This window comes from Siphateles boraxobius, unplaced genomic scaffold, assembly GCF_051911475.1.
Source record: "Siphateles boraxobius isolate OS27281-9 unplaced genomic scaffold, OSU_SipBor_1 77, whole genome shotgun sequence".
Lineage (NCBI taxonomy): Eukaryota > Metazoa > Chordata > Actinopteri > Cypriniformes > Leuciscidae > Siphateles > Siphateles boraxobius.
In genome coordinates, this window is record NW_027509205.1 from 13500865 (window position 1) to 13515924 (window position 15060).

Consider the following 15060-nt stretch of genomic DNA (forward strand, 5'->3'; position numbering starts at 1 on the left):
GTACAAACAAATCTCACAGAAAGGTTGCAGACCAGGTCACATTTCACCCCGAAATCAAAAACCACCTTCATGATACTAAATGTGACCTAGACATTTTCCATTTTCTTGACAGGCTTCATCGGATGCACGCTATAAACCTATAACAGATTAATTATTGATATAACCGATTCACCTGTGACCCTCATGTGATTTCAAGGTTAACTGCATAGAACCATTTGCCCACAAGCTCACAATAGCATCCCTCCACAATGACCTCACAATGGCCACATCTCTGCCACAACCTTACAATGGATGACATTCTATAGTAAGTTCACAATTGTTAACATTCTACCATGCTTCACAACACACATGTATCTCTGGAAGCTTGCTGCACTCAAGAGAAGACAATCAGATATTTCCTGTTAATGATAGAGATTGTTCATGTGTCAAGCATACATTTCTAGGCCACGCATGGATCTGAGTCTGGAGATCCCTCTATACACAATGTCATGTGCTGACTAATGGTCTTGCAAATTCCAGTGTGTATGATGTTTCTGACATCGCTCTTTCAAAAGCTTGTGAAAAGATGTAACAAAGACGCATAAACCATAAAAACTGTATTTGAATAATCATTGAGGATGCACTATTTCAAATTCAGCCATACAATACAAAGTCTGATTACAGAGACAGACAAATAAAACAAAGCCACAAAATCCACCTCAGGCCATTGGAATATTATAGAATAATAAAAATGTTCACAATGAACCATTTTTGTGCTACGGTAAGATGTTGCAGTGCAAAAAATGTATGTCAATCATAGATTTCAGTCGAGTTGCAGTGAGAATTATGTGACAGAACACCAAAACTAATTTTTAAATGGAAAGTGAGTACTAGATACTTTTCAACCTGATCGATGTGTTCAGGTGGGTGCCAGAGTTTGTTCTTTAAAAAATAAATAAATGTGAAAACATCTTTTGTAATTAAAACATAGTTAAATATTTGATTTCTGTTTATGTTTCATATCCGTCCACTTATAAATTGTGACATTCCTCATTAAAAAGTCAAAATAAGCAACCATATCAAGTATTGTTTCTAGTATTTCACAATAGATTTATCAGTAATTGAGACTGAAATGAACCCTGAAATGCTTTATAAATAAAAACCAAATCACTAAAATTTTTATAGAGCTAGTAAAACATATCTGCTAATTACACAAAAAAAAATTTAAACAACCACCTGACAAAATCTAACAGATAATGACCAAAGTGTGGTTTTACATTGATGAGCCTGGGCTTTACGAAACATCCAAAATGGCCAAGTATACATAACCTATACTTATTCATATATATAAAAAAATAAAATCTCATTATGTGTAAAGCAGGCAAATAAAGTCACTGCACATTCTAGTGAAAGTCCAATTATGTCTGAGTGTTCTAGTTATGAAATGGATAAAGTAACAAGGATCATTCTGTGCACAAAATAACAAAAACATACAGTGGCCCCCTCAAAAAATATGTTCACTTATACCACACATAGAAATATAAGTATCACTGTGTAAAATAACAAAATATCAAACCAAATTACATTTATCTGGTATCACAAGTACAATTTTCAAGAACCCATTTTAGAAAAAAAAAAAAAGCTTTAAAAGTTTGATTTGTTCACATTGGGACCAGTTAGTTAGATGTCACTTGACTAGATATTTTGTTATCTAATGCACTGAAATTCAGATATTTTTAATTGTCCATATTTTTGGGGTGCTCTGTATAGAGATCATTTGATTATTTGGCGCATCGTTTAATCTATAAATGTAACTATATCTTATAAACCAGACACTATCATTAGTCGCATAATAGACATGCACATTTATCTAAAGTGAGGTGAAGGGGGAGAGACTAAAAAGTGCTGTGTGGGAGGACTGGTTCAGAGAAGACACAGCCCAGACCTGAGTCAGCCAAGCCACAGCGTGGCTCTCTGAGGACAAAGCTCTGTCACAGTCATACCAGTACTGAAAGTACAGAGCCTTTTCCTTTAAAACAAACACATTCAGTAAACTGAATCTCACACAAGACTATCGGCTAATGCACCTCACCCTCTATCTCTACTTATCACACTCTTGTTTAGTAAGAAAATCTGAATACAACATTAACTATAGCTACTTTCCATGTGGTATGCAAGGGAGTTTTCCCTATGCAAGAGGTAGAGTCCAAAATGACCTGGTCTCCCATATGAAACAATGGTGCATTGTGAGGATTTATCGTCTATAAATATTACTTTTCCGATATGAAACTGTTTAATGACTTATTTTTATTAACTAACATTCCTGATATATTTTTTCCAGTCAAAAAACTGAAACACATTGTGATCTTGCTGATCATATTTTTCTTTTGTTGGCTTAAAATTAGATATATTCCACATAAGTGGTGAATAAAAATGCCTTAAAACCTTTTGGCGTCCTTGATCAACATAAATTTAAGGTAGAAGTCGTTTTTAGAAAATGTGCAAGTCACAAACGGATGTTTTCCCTCCAAGACAGGTCGTATGTTCTTGATTTGAATCACGCACACTTATTACATCAGGGAGTGTCAGATTATCATTCTAACAGTTTGACTTTAACCGTCTATTACGCTGTGTTTCCTTAAAAGAGTTACCGGCCAACTGTTTTTTTTTCCACATTTGGTGCATAGCGAGTGTTAATTTATGTCCCTTTGTATACCTAACCATGAAAATAGTGTAATTGAGAAAGTCTTCCTCTATGATTTTGCCGGAAGTGTTGAAAAAGAGGCATGTTGGCAAACTAAGAATTGTTTAATCAGAGATTACTTCATAAGGGAGCACAAAACCAAATATCAGAGGTGTTTTGGATTCTCTCCTTCTGCTTTCAAAAAACTGATTCCTTCATATTGACTATAAAAGTGCCCTATTCAGAGTGTGACTTCCTCTATGTCATCATCAAATGATGTAATGGCCCTGACTGTGGGTCGACTCTCAGAAACTTGTAGAGTGCTTCTATTGTTGGGGAGAGAACTGATGTTTAGTCCATTTGGTGTGTCTGAGTCCCTCCTCCGTCCATTCACTGGTCCTGTTGGGAACTGGGTTGTAAGAGGGGGGTTTAGAATCTCCATCTTGCTAGATGGATCTGAAGGAGGTGGAGTGGCTGTGGCCCCAAAAAGCTGCTGCATGAGGTTGGACTTCCTCTCTTTTACCAGGCCACTCAGATTCAGCCCTTCATCCGCTTCTCGAGGTGACTGATTTGTGTTTCGTGTGCCCAAACCTGTACGGGGGGCCGATTTACCAAAAGAAGGGGCATAGCTGCCAAAAGAAAGATCAAGATCCACACTAGGTCCTTGTGCTCTGTGACCACCTCCTCTTCTCCCACTCCCAAATGTGTTTGCGTTCTCCTCTGGCTCTGTGAATTTAAAAATACCGTTGTGGTTACGTTTCTCTGACAACCGTAGAGGAGAGCGGACACTTCCCGTGTCGTCAGAGAAGAAGTCTGAGTCTTGACCCTGAGTCTGCAAGTCGATCTCATGCAGCTTAAGCAATAGCTGCTCTTTACGCTGGCGTTCCTCTTCGGCACACTCTTCTTGATTGGCCTGGATCTCCAGATTTCTCGCTTTATGTTGTAACTCTTCCAGTTCACGCTGCTTTCTGCTCTCTTCCTCCTTTGGAGATATAGACAGGCCATTCCTCCAATCTTCTTCCTCTCTGTCCAGGCCTATTTTATAAGAAACTGAATGATTGATCGCTTAAAAGTTGCAAACATGCATTTCAACAATTACACTACGTAAAAATCTTATTCAGCAAAGATGCATTAAATAGATTAAAAGTGACTACAGAGTTTCACATTGTTATAAAAATTATATTTTAAATAAATCCTGTTCTTTTGACTTTTCTATTAATCAAAGAATCCTGAAAAACGTATCATGGTTTCCATAATAATTAATAATAATAAAAAATTAAGCAGTACAACGATTTTCAACATTGATACAAATTAAGAAATGTTTCCTGGGTAGGGTTGCACCAGCCGTTCGTAAGTTCTTTCTTAAATTGGAACGTAAAGTCCACACTAGAGGCTTAGTAACTACTAGCTAGTTTGTAACTAACTCTGTACTATATTCCGTTGCACCATTTGTTCGTGAGGAAGAACGTAGCTAGTAGGTGGTAAGCTCTTCGTAAAGTAATGCGTAGTCGCATATTATGGCGTTTAACTTAGCCTCGATGAACCAGTAGCAGCCTTCAAATACGTGAGCAGAAGTTGTGTTGAATTGCCGTGAATTTCAGTTTATCCTTCATTCTAACAATTTTTACCTCACGTTACTAACGGTAAAAATAAGTTTCCTTTAAATACGATACTTGAACATAACTTAAGTGTTTTTATATGTAAACAACATTCAGAAACTGTATTTGAAATGAAATAAGCATAATAAATAAATATTGATACAAAAATCATAAGATATTAGTACGTTTATGGATTATGACTGATATTTGACATGCACAACATGGACCGACGAACACTGCGGCGCTGTTTAGGACGGGTAAGTGTTAAAGAGCCGCTAAAAAAGTTATCTTTTCACATAATTTCTCTCTCTTAAAATGTAAGCGAGTGTAAATGTCAGCATTATCATATATGTCTCAAGAATTGAAGTCTGTCAGGTAAAAGAAGAGCTTATTGATGCAGTTCAGTCTGTCTGATATTTTATTCCAACCATTACTCCGGATCAGAGGCTACCGTAAATATTTAGCTGGAACGTAGAGTTACGTTTAAACTAAGTTTAATGGTGCAACGTAAAAATATTTAGTAGTTCGTAAGTTGTTACTTAGTTCCCATTTACGTCAAAACTAGGCTAAGTTGTAACTTACGCACAGCTGTTGCAACCGGCCCCTGAGCACTAAATTATGCCATCACAGGAAAACAATACATTTTAAAATATACTAAGATAGAAAATAGTTTTAACAATTGTTTTTACAGTAGTTTTATCACATAAACACAGCCTTGGTGAGCAGACTTCTATCAAAATTTTCATTTTCAAAAACAAAAACTTTTGAACTGTAGTGTACTTAAAATATTTGACAAACATTTATACTATACATGTGTACATGATTGAAAACTTTAGTTAAATCAAGCTTCTGGTTTAAGCTATATTAACAGTACTTAATTTACTCATGGATTTTTCATTCAAATTTGTTATTCAAATTATTATGCTAATAATAATTATTATTATAATAATTAATAATTTTTGTATGTATGCATGTCTTTAATTGAGCCAAGATGGCATCTACGACCGGTTACATTCCTACCTCTGTTTCCCTTTAAGTTCTTCTCATTTGAGCTGGGCTGTTGATCTAGTCCTTGCCTCTCCTTGACTTTCAGCATCTCCGTTTCTCTTTCTCTGTCATGCAGTGTGTCTTTTTCTCTCTCTTTCTCCCTTGTCTGTTCCATCACAGATTCCATGCCTCTTTCATTCTCCCTTTCTTTCCAAAACTGTTGGATCTTCCATTCCTTTGCTTCTCTTAGTCTCTGCTCTTTATCTTGTTGATCCTGTTGATGTATCGTAGGGAGAAAAAAAAGGATGACAAAAAGGACCAGAAGAGAGTAAAAAACAAAGCTCATAATTTCTGTAAGGCTTGCTCACTGAAATGTTATGTATGTGTTAAAAGGGATAGTCAGCACAAAATGAAAATTGTCAGCCTTTTCTCACCCTCAAGATGTTTAAATGTGGCATTCAGTTGGCATTTCTTAATCAGTTAAAAGACACAAGAACCAATAACATATGGCATCACTAACGTCAAACCTGACAAAATATTTGAATATACATTAACAGCAGCTATTGCAGAAAATGTTATCTACTTTTATGATGCTTTATGGTGTTATTTTTTGTCATTTTTAGAGTTTGACCGCTCTTGATCACAATTGAATTTAACTGTAAGAAAGAAGTTCTACAAATTTAAAAAAAATGCATTTTAAATGACACGAGGGTGAGTAATTGATGACAGAATTTTTCAGTTTTGGATTAACTAGACCTTCAAACGTGTATAAAATATCTCTACCATAGATAAAATAATAAATATTCTCTCAGAGATGGGGTGTTCTTAATATTCTTGGTATTTTTAATTCAGAATGATCTAAGAATCACGGACACTCAAGCTGTAAAACTAATCAGCCAGGTTACTAGTTTTCTTCTGTTGATTTAGACTATTTGGCAGAGGTTAAGAGGTCAGCACTTCATGCAGCAATGCAATGCTCAATTAAAGATGTGAAGATTTGCTTTGGGAGCCAGCATATGAACTACTATTCTATTGTGTGCTGCATGCTGGTATACAGAAGGACAGACTTATAAGGCCAACCTTTTTTACTCTGTGGTTCACAGCAGGCTTTTGATCCTGAAAGTCAATCATTAAAAGTTACTTCAAAGATTGATTAACATGGAAATTCACAGGTATGTAAGCTAACAAAAAGATTGATAAAACAGAACGAGAAAGAGAGACAAGAAAGGTGTAAATTAAGCACAAACTAAATAAAACATCAACAAAAGAATAACTGCGAAGAGTATCAAATGAAGGAAACATGATAGATTTTCCTCAGGAGGAATCAAATTTTAGAGACATTTTATAATGTGTTGAGGTTTCTAGGTCAATATGCAGCATTTATGTACGCTGTTCTAAAATCTAGTGAGCTGGCTACAGAGGCGGCGGCTTTTTAAGGCATCAGATGATCTTACAATGACAAAACTGTTCCAAAAAGTTTTCAGTCAAAAGTTGAAAGACGTGTCAATAATAGACATTACATTTGAACATATTTAATTATTATTTAAATTATACTTTTTTAATATTTAGTAATCATTAAATAATAAAAAAAATTTCATTTGTAATAATAATTGAAAATCAAAATATATTAAAAATATATCAAAATATATTATTTTACCCAACATCTGTGTATGATGTATTTTCATGCTTATTAGAGTATCACACTATTAGTTTAGCAACGTATTGACGGGATAGTTCACCCAAACATTTGAATTTGCCATCATTTACTCAAGTTGTTCTAAACTTGTATGAATTTCTTTCTTCTGTTGAACACAAAAGAAGATATTTTGAAGAATGTCGTAACTAAACAGTTGATGGGCCCCATTGACTTCCATAGTATTTTTTTTCCATACTATGCAAGTCAATGGGGTCCATCAACTGTTTGGTTACCCATATTCTTTAAAATATATTCTTTTGTGTTCAGCAGAAAAAATTCATACAGGTTTGGAACAACTTGAGGGTGAGTAAGTGACGACAGAATTTTCCTTTTTGGGTGAACTATTCCGTTAATATCAAAATCTGAATGTTGTGCTATTTGTGAGTTGCTTCCTAAGTAGAGCATTAAAAATCAGTTCAATGACGATTTGTATGCTACCTATATAGGCAATAGACAACAAGGCAGCTCATTAGATTTTGAAACAAAGCTATAGTGAACGCTGGGATAATTAATGCCACATAATAAACTGAAACTCTGTGCGGTTAAATGCAATTTTATGAACTAGAGATCTCTTATGTTTAATAAATGCGACATGTCACTAATAAGTTCTTTATCAAGCAGGCTGTACGTGCCTTCAGGGAGATGTAGTCATCGGCCTGGTTGTCAGGTGGGATTCCGTTGGTAAGAGCTGGAGGTGGCGATGGAAAGTCCAATGAGGACGTTCTGTCCTCTGTCTGTACTGCTTTAGTGCTGGTGTTATTGGAGCCTTCAACACAAACACAAACATGTTACAAAATACATAGATTACTGGCACAAACACATACATTCATTATATATAATACAATTCCATTCAAAGCCCTTCAGTCCATACAACATCTCTTCAAACACTCTCATATCTAATCCATAGAACCACTGTAAAACAAAGCTGAAACCCATGGGAATTTACAGTAATCGCCATAGGAATATGTTTGTTATGGAGTCAGTCCTTGTCTACTAGTAGTAGTTATGGACTGAATGTTTAAAGGGGTGGTTCAGCATTTTGGACATCAGACGTCATTTCCAAGTTAGCCTGGGTGTTATTTATCAGTGGAGACCGTTTTCAAAAATTTTCATCCAGTCCTTCCAGTTGCATAGTTCGCCGGTGTTAGGCTAGTGCGAGTCAACGGTATCTGCTAGCCTGCCATTAAAAACAGTTTTACCCACTCCACAGTACACCAAAAGCAAATAAATTATAACGCCAGATTATCGATGTAAATGTCTGTTGAGAGAATAATGTTAGAAATCAAACTACTCTTGCATCTCAATGATCCCATTACATTTACAGGAACTAGTTTCTCAGCAGCGGCGGAATTTTACTTTGCTCCGTTAGTAGTACTAACGCTGGCCTAGCCTAACGCGCTAGCCTAGCACCGGCGAACTATGCAACTGGAAGGACTGGATGAAAATTTTTGAAAACTGTCTCCACTGATAAATAACACCCAGGCTAACTTGAACTGGAAATTAGGTCCGATGTCCAAAATCCTGAACCACCCCTTTAAGTGTCCAGGGAGGAAGGTGAATGGTAATGAATAGTAACAGTTGTGTAATTAGACTTAAATGAGCCTATCAATAAACGCTGATCTACCTTTCCGTTTGCTGCCATTCTCTACTTCTTTTCTGGAAGAAGTTTTAAGCATCCTGTTAGCGTAGATATTACGAGTATCCAGCTCCTTTTCTTTCTCCTGAAATAAGATGCAAAAAATGAACATGGTGTGATGGGTTTGCGATTAAATTAATAAACATCTAACGCTGGATACAGCTTGTGGGTGTTCTAAGTACAGTATTTGGTACCTTTAGTTTAGTGCAGAGTTTCTCTACTTCCTCCTGTAGGGCGTTAACTTCCTGTTGTGCATCGTGAGTTCTCCTCCTCTCATTAGCTAGCTGCCTTTGAAAGCTCCCACTACTCAGCTCCATGTTCTTCTCCAATTCCTGATGATACACACACAAACATTGACATAAACACATACTGACAGTGTGATCCTTACAGGATGAAGTCATTGCAGTCATAACTCTTAAAAGGAATTTATTTGTAGGAAAATTAGAAACCAGGGCAATATTCAATCTTGATCATAGTCATATTAATATTTTTAGAAATTTTTATAAATTCATAAAAATTGGCAATTTTATATGTACATTTTTTTAAATTATAAATTTGAAAATTATTTTTTATTTATTTTAATATTATACAACTATTCAAATAATTATATAATATAAAAAAATATTATTTATTACAGAAATATAAAAAACATGTTCTCAAAGTTTTGTCAAAGTAAAAATCAGTTAGCATTATATGAATGTAAAAAATATAATAATATATTTTTTATAATTATACAAGAAAATTCATAAATAATAAACATAGCTGATTGGTTTGTAATTTTTCATCTACTTTGTTGATAATTTGACCAAGCTAAGTTGACAAAAAGTTGACAAGAAGAATTCACAACCAGATGTTTAAGTTTGAAAGGAATACAAATGCATTTACATGATCAAAACATGTAAGATATAGCGTTAGCCCAACAAGTGACACTTTTCACTGGAACAGCTAGCCATCCTCATTGTTGAGCCCTGCAATGTTGCTTTCTTGTAATCTATGTATATGAACATATTTCTTGTATATGTTTTTTTTTTACCTTTACTCTGCGTTCACTTTCTTGTAATTTGCCTTGAGCGTACATCAGTTTCCGTGACAGTTCCTCCCTCTCTCCAAGATTCTGGTCATCTGCAAGTTGCTGCAGTTTCTGAAGCTGGCTGCGACAGCGCTGGAGCTGGACGTCCGATTCCCTGAGGCTGCGTTCAGCTGTGCGCTGGTTCTCCTGACTGCGTCGCAGCCTCTCGCGGAGAACGTGAGTCTCGTTGTTGTGACGAGACAGCAGCTGCGAGATCTCGCTCTCGGTGTCATCGTAGCGATGCAGAGCTTTCTCTTGCCGCAGCTGTAGCTGTCGGAGTAAACGGTTCTCGCGCTGCAGCTTGTCTGCATGCAGCCTCAGCTCAGACAATGCGTTCTTCAACTCGTTGATCTTTAGCAGACGTGCAGAAAGCATGCGCTTGGTGACGGGGTCCACTTCTTTGGATGGAGCGTCTTTACTCAAACTTTGTGATCGGATGCCTCCTGATTGCTGCTGAGGATGATGGGATGGGAGACGGCGTGACACACCTTTATGCACACCTGAAAAGAAGTACACATAAGTAAAAAAGGCCTAAAAAAAACCCACACACAAATATGTGCAGTTATTACCATATATCTGAATAGATACATACATGAACATAATAAAAATTATAAATTAAAAAATGTAATATATTTTACTGCATTTTTGACCTTCAGAAATCATTGTACTCTGCTGATTTGGTGCTCAAGTAACAATGTTGAAAATGTTTGTGCTACTTAATATTTTTTTGGATGCTGATACATACTGATACTCTTTGATGAATAAGAAGTTCAAAAGAACAGCATTTATTTTGAAAAAAGACAGTAAAAATCTTTATTAATTTATTATTTAAGACTTTGGATCATTTTAATGAAACCTTGCTGAATAAAAGTAAACTTAATGTTCACATACTTTTGAATGGTAGTGTACAACCCAACATTCCTATTAATATATTGGCATTGACATTGATTGTGTTAAAACAAATAAATTAATTTTCTATTCAAATGATGCTTGATGCTAAATATCTCTTGTGCAGTCTGCTGGTCGTTATTGGTACTGCAGGACACAACAGTTATTTCCTAAAAGATGCTTTGGTCTGTTACCCTAACACTAACCCTAACCCAATATCCAGGTTATATTCCATCAAAATGAAAAAAAAAACCAATTACATTTAGCATAAAGAAACTGAAACCTCTTATAGGACCATTTAGGATATTTTGCAACATGACATTATTTTTATGACAATGAAGCACATTTGGATTTTTTAGTAAACATATTTTTGTGATTATACTTCTCGATGATTTTCATTACTGTAATACAGTATTTTTTCATAAACTATTATATATATATATATATTGTATTAAAGTATTTTTTGTTATTATTCTGTACTTGTTTATAGGCATCATATTAAATTTAACTATAAAATAGAATTATTAACTATGATTAACAATTATTATTTATTTTTGTTTTCAGAGTTAATTATGACCTGGCCATGTCCTCAACAGGTTTTGTGAGAAAGGGTTAATTTATAAGACTGCAGGACTGAGTATCTTTTGAGTGAGAACATCACACTGCTGCCCATCACTCAGATCAGGATGATTCACAGCAATCAGAGTGTCTCAAAAAAATTAACTGAAAAACAAAAGAAACTGGCCATGCGATATCAAGATTTAGATGCTGATGGCCTTGATCATCATGTTAATTATGTTACACCTGTAACTAGTGGATAAGAGGACACCTCAGACTAATTTAATGTGCTTGATCTTCTGAAATGCTGATGAATTTGTTCCATTATGTTGCTGGCTTTTAATAAAGTGTGTGCAAAGGAGAGGTAAACAAGGTTTTGCATAAACAGTACTTGAGTTAAATGAACTCCACAAGTACGAAACCTTGCCAGTAATCATTATCCAAACATGATTTGGGATCAATTCAATGAGCATATTGTGCTTCAATGAAACATGTGACTTTATGCACAAAGTACATTTTATTTATATTTATTATTATATTTTAATTATTATATACTTTTAGTATGCACATGGTCAGTTACTTATTTGATCAGGGACTTAAAAATAGTGCAGACTCTTAAATATTTCTTCTTCTTTTTACATCATAATGAATTTGTTTTTATATATATCTTTTTCCTCTTCCAAGATTTTCAATGGGATTTCAGACTTTTGGACTCCACTGGATGTGTTTGCCTATTATGTGCGTGTGTATACCTGTTCGATGTAAGGGGCTGCTGGACACTCTCTTAGATCTCCCTTTTCTGTGTGGAGATGGAGAGGCTGAGGAGAGCGACCGATCCGAGTGCGAGATGTTTTCATAATCATCCGAGTAGAAAGAGGCACTGCTGCGATCTCCATCCGAACACCGATCGCGGTCTGGGTCTCCAGTCGGCTCTTGTGTTCTGGTTCGCGCATGATCCCCAGCCGAGCTCCCAATGTCTTTCCAGTATTTCTCCTGTTTCCCAGAATGTTGAGGGGATTCCGAGATCTTTGCATCACTTCGGTGAGACAATCGGCTCTGCTCGGATTCCTGATTTTCTGCATGCAAGTCCATGTCTTCCCCTGCAATACAGTTCACAATGATCGAGACAACATCAGACTGAGACTGAACTGAATATGCGCTTCACTCACAAATAATAAACAGAACACATCCCTTCAAACACACAAATAAAAAAAGGCCCGGTATGTTTGCTAATCAGGTTGTGAGTTTGTGTGTGAGCCTTGAGCGAATCGTGACATAAATCCAGACACTAAACACTCAAGCTGTCTGAGAGGCTTCCTCAAGATTGAATCAAGACAACGTCACATTTGTTGCTCATTCACAACAGTAACGTGTAATTAATTCTCAACTAGTACTGTGGTTAGAGATACAATGTCCAACCAGGCGAGCCAAGACACTAACAGATATGATGTATTCAGCCATAAAATTTGGTACATTACTTTAGGCATGATCGAGCGAATCTCTAACACCAAGGAACTTAGATATGTGGTTGCCAGACACTTTCTTACAAAATCATGGCATAAACTGTGTTGTGATGATGGTCTCAAATTGAGTACAAATAAGAAATCACCAAGTGTCACTGAGAACAAAGAGTCAATAGAGCTAGTTATAAGACAAAAATGAGCTACAGCAGATCTGTAGCTTCATAAAATAAGCAAGATTTATGACCCGTTTGTAAGGCTACTGATAAGTACTCCCTTTTCTGTCCCTGAACCTGCAGAATCCTGATATCCTCTCTGGTCTCGGTCACCTTGGAGATTGAGTATGCCCTTTGTAAGCGGCCAATAATATAATTCACTCCTTAATGGCATGCTAAACACATTCAATTACTGCCTGACCTTTCACCTCCCTCTATTTTGGTAAAATGTTTCTAAGGCATCCATTAAGATGTGTCAAAAGTATCTTAGTTTTTGCTAAAAAATAAATAAGTTGATCTTACATATTTATAATGAACATTAAAAAAAACTGTATAAAGGAAATCTTGAGTTTTATAAGACCTTCACCAAACAAATATCAGCCATATTTGCTACTAGCAAATTTGAATTATAGCTTAGCCCAAAAAAAGTCATAATAAATTATTTTTGAATTTATCCGTAATTGAGATAATTTTTTGTCATATTCTGCCACAGACCTATTATTGACTGGGTAAGGAATATTATGCAAATGAAAAACTGATACAATAGCACACAAGCAGAGAGCGTTTTTACACATAAGACATTCATACATTGAGTCAGTCTAACGTTAAACCCCTTTTTAAATGACCAACGAGGAGCCCATTACACAGTGTTTTGTTCATATGTGATAAACTGGCATCAAGCACTGAAAGCACCTGCACATGACAGGCCAGTTGGACTTTGAATGGCCTTAGTGACCATCACAACAACAAATGTCATTCAGTTTGGTTGATATTCTTATTAAATTGACTCAAACTTGAGTAAAAAATAACATAAAGTGATTATATAAATATATATATATAGGCTATAATTCAGAAATATATAGCATTCAATTGAGATAAACTTACAGTAATGAATACAGTATAACGTTAGGCACCGTTGCCAAATATCATAACAAACGAGCTTTATGAATTCATAACTTGGGAAATAAGTCAGATTAGTCCAACTACAGGTGTCCATAAACAAAAGGAAGTCGGTCAACATGTCTTTATTTAAAACAAAACAATGTCTGACTGCATCTTAAAACGTGTGTCGTTGTATCAAGGAAGAAGCTGCTGGTGTTTCTTATTTACTTAACTGGTTGTTACTGTTCTCCCATTGACAAAGGAATAGCAAACCCTGAACCTACACTGCAAGAACGCGCGTGAAATTATCTTAAAAGTACTTATCTTACCAGTTTCTTGTTTTTCAGTCAGTTTCTTCATAACAGGGTTCGATTAACGGCTCGCAAACTCGCTAGCCAGCCACATGACGAGCTAGCTGGATTATATCGTGCAACTAGGACAACACACAACACTAAACTGGAGAGACGACACCAAACGATTAGCAAAACCTTATACGAGACGGTAAAGAGAGAGCGAATGCGGATGTTGGGTCGTCTGTCATTTAATCAAGCGTCATCTGAGGTCGATTATGGCGGAGATTGTGGCTTTTGAAGAGGAATATGTGCTTTACTGAAGGAGTTGGTGAAATCTCTGAATCCACGCCTCGCCTTCTGCTACTGGACTGGTGTCATAGTGACGCCTCTCCATGGCAACGTGCGCGCCCATGTCACTCCGTCACCACTTGTTGAGCTCGGCTGATATTACACTGACAGACAGACAGGCTTCAGGCGTCGGTAGCAAAACTCGTCAGAAATACATATAATATAGCAAGTCATGAGTCAGACTGGCATTAATAACTGAAAAAAATAAAACATTAAAAACTTTACTTGTTAGCAATTAGTTATGACTGCACTTAGATGATAGGCTATACATTATTATTTATTATATTATTTTAGTTAAAATATGTTTATATTTAAAATATACGTTTTCATATTATATATTATTTGCAACAGGCACAATGTTAAAATATCAAATAAAAACAAAAACAAAACAAAAATTAAAAAAAGCTTTTGTTCCAGGTACACTTGCACAGTTTTTCAGGTAGCTTTGCATGTCGGTTTCTTAAGGTGTCTTGGAGACGTCTCAGTTTTTTCTGTTTCTTCATGTAATCACAGAAAGACTTGATGATGGTGAGATCAGATCTCAGTGTGGAGCATACTGGCTGTTGTCAGACTCCTTGTGCATTACAAAATCTCATTGGATTATTTCAATTAATGTAAAGAGAAATGTTTGGAGATGTACATTAATATTTCCTACTGACACACTACAGCAAAATATATAAATAACTGTCTTAAAATCCTTTTTTGTGTGAAAATACTAATGTGCCTATAAGACTTTTTGCACAGTACTATATATATATATATAGTGTG

At 35.8% G+C, this 15060-nt stretch overlaps 1 protein-coding gene across 2 annotated transcripts; it reads right to left on the reverse strand.

The window, feature by feature from the left end:
* Window positions 1-583: 583 nt before the first annotated feature.
* On the reverse strand, window positions 584-14363 carry lca5 (lebercilin LCA5). Of its 2 annotated transcripts, none has more exons than XM_077218254.1 (9): window positions 13981-14363; window positions 11847-12194; window positions 9613-10148; window positions 8774-8911; window positions 8568-8664; window positions 7576-7709; window positions 6328-6363; window positions 5281-5521; window positions 584-3697 (listed from the first exon to the last, which is right to left on the reverse strand). In XM_077218254.1, exons 1-9 carry the CDS (start codon window positions 14009-14011, stop codon window positions 2904-2906), a joined length of 2355 nt encoding a protein of 784 aa, XP_077074369.1. In that variant the 5' UTR covers window positions 14012-14363; the 3' UTR covers window positions 584-2903. The 2 variants fall into 2 exon arrangements, with proteins under 2 accessions (XP_077074369.1, XP_077074371.1); XM_077218256.1 differs by having other exon boundaries at window positions 6328-6369; window positions 7582-7709; window positions 13981-14328.
* Window positions 14364-15060: the final 697 nt, after the last annotated feature.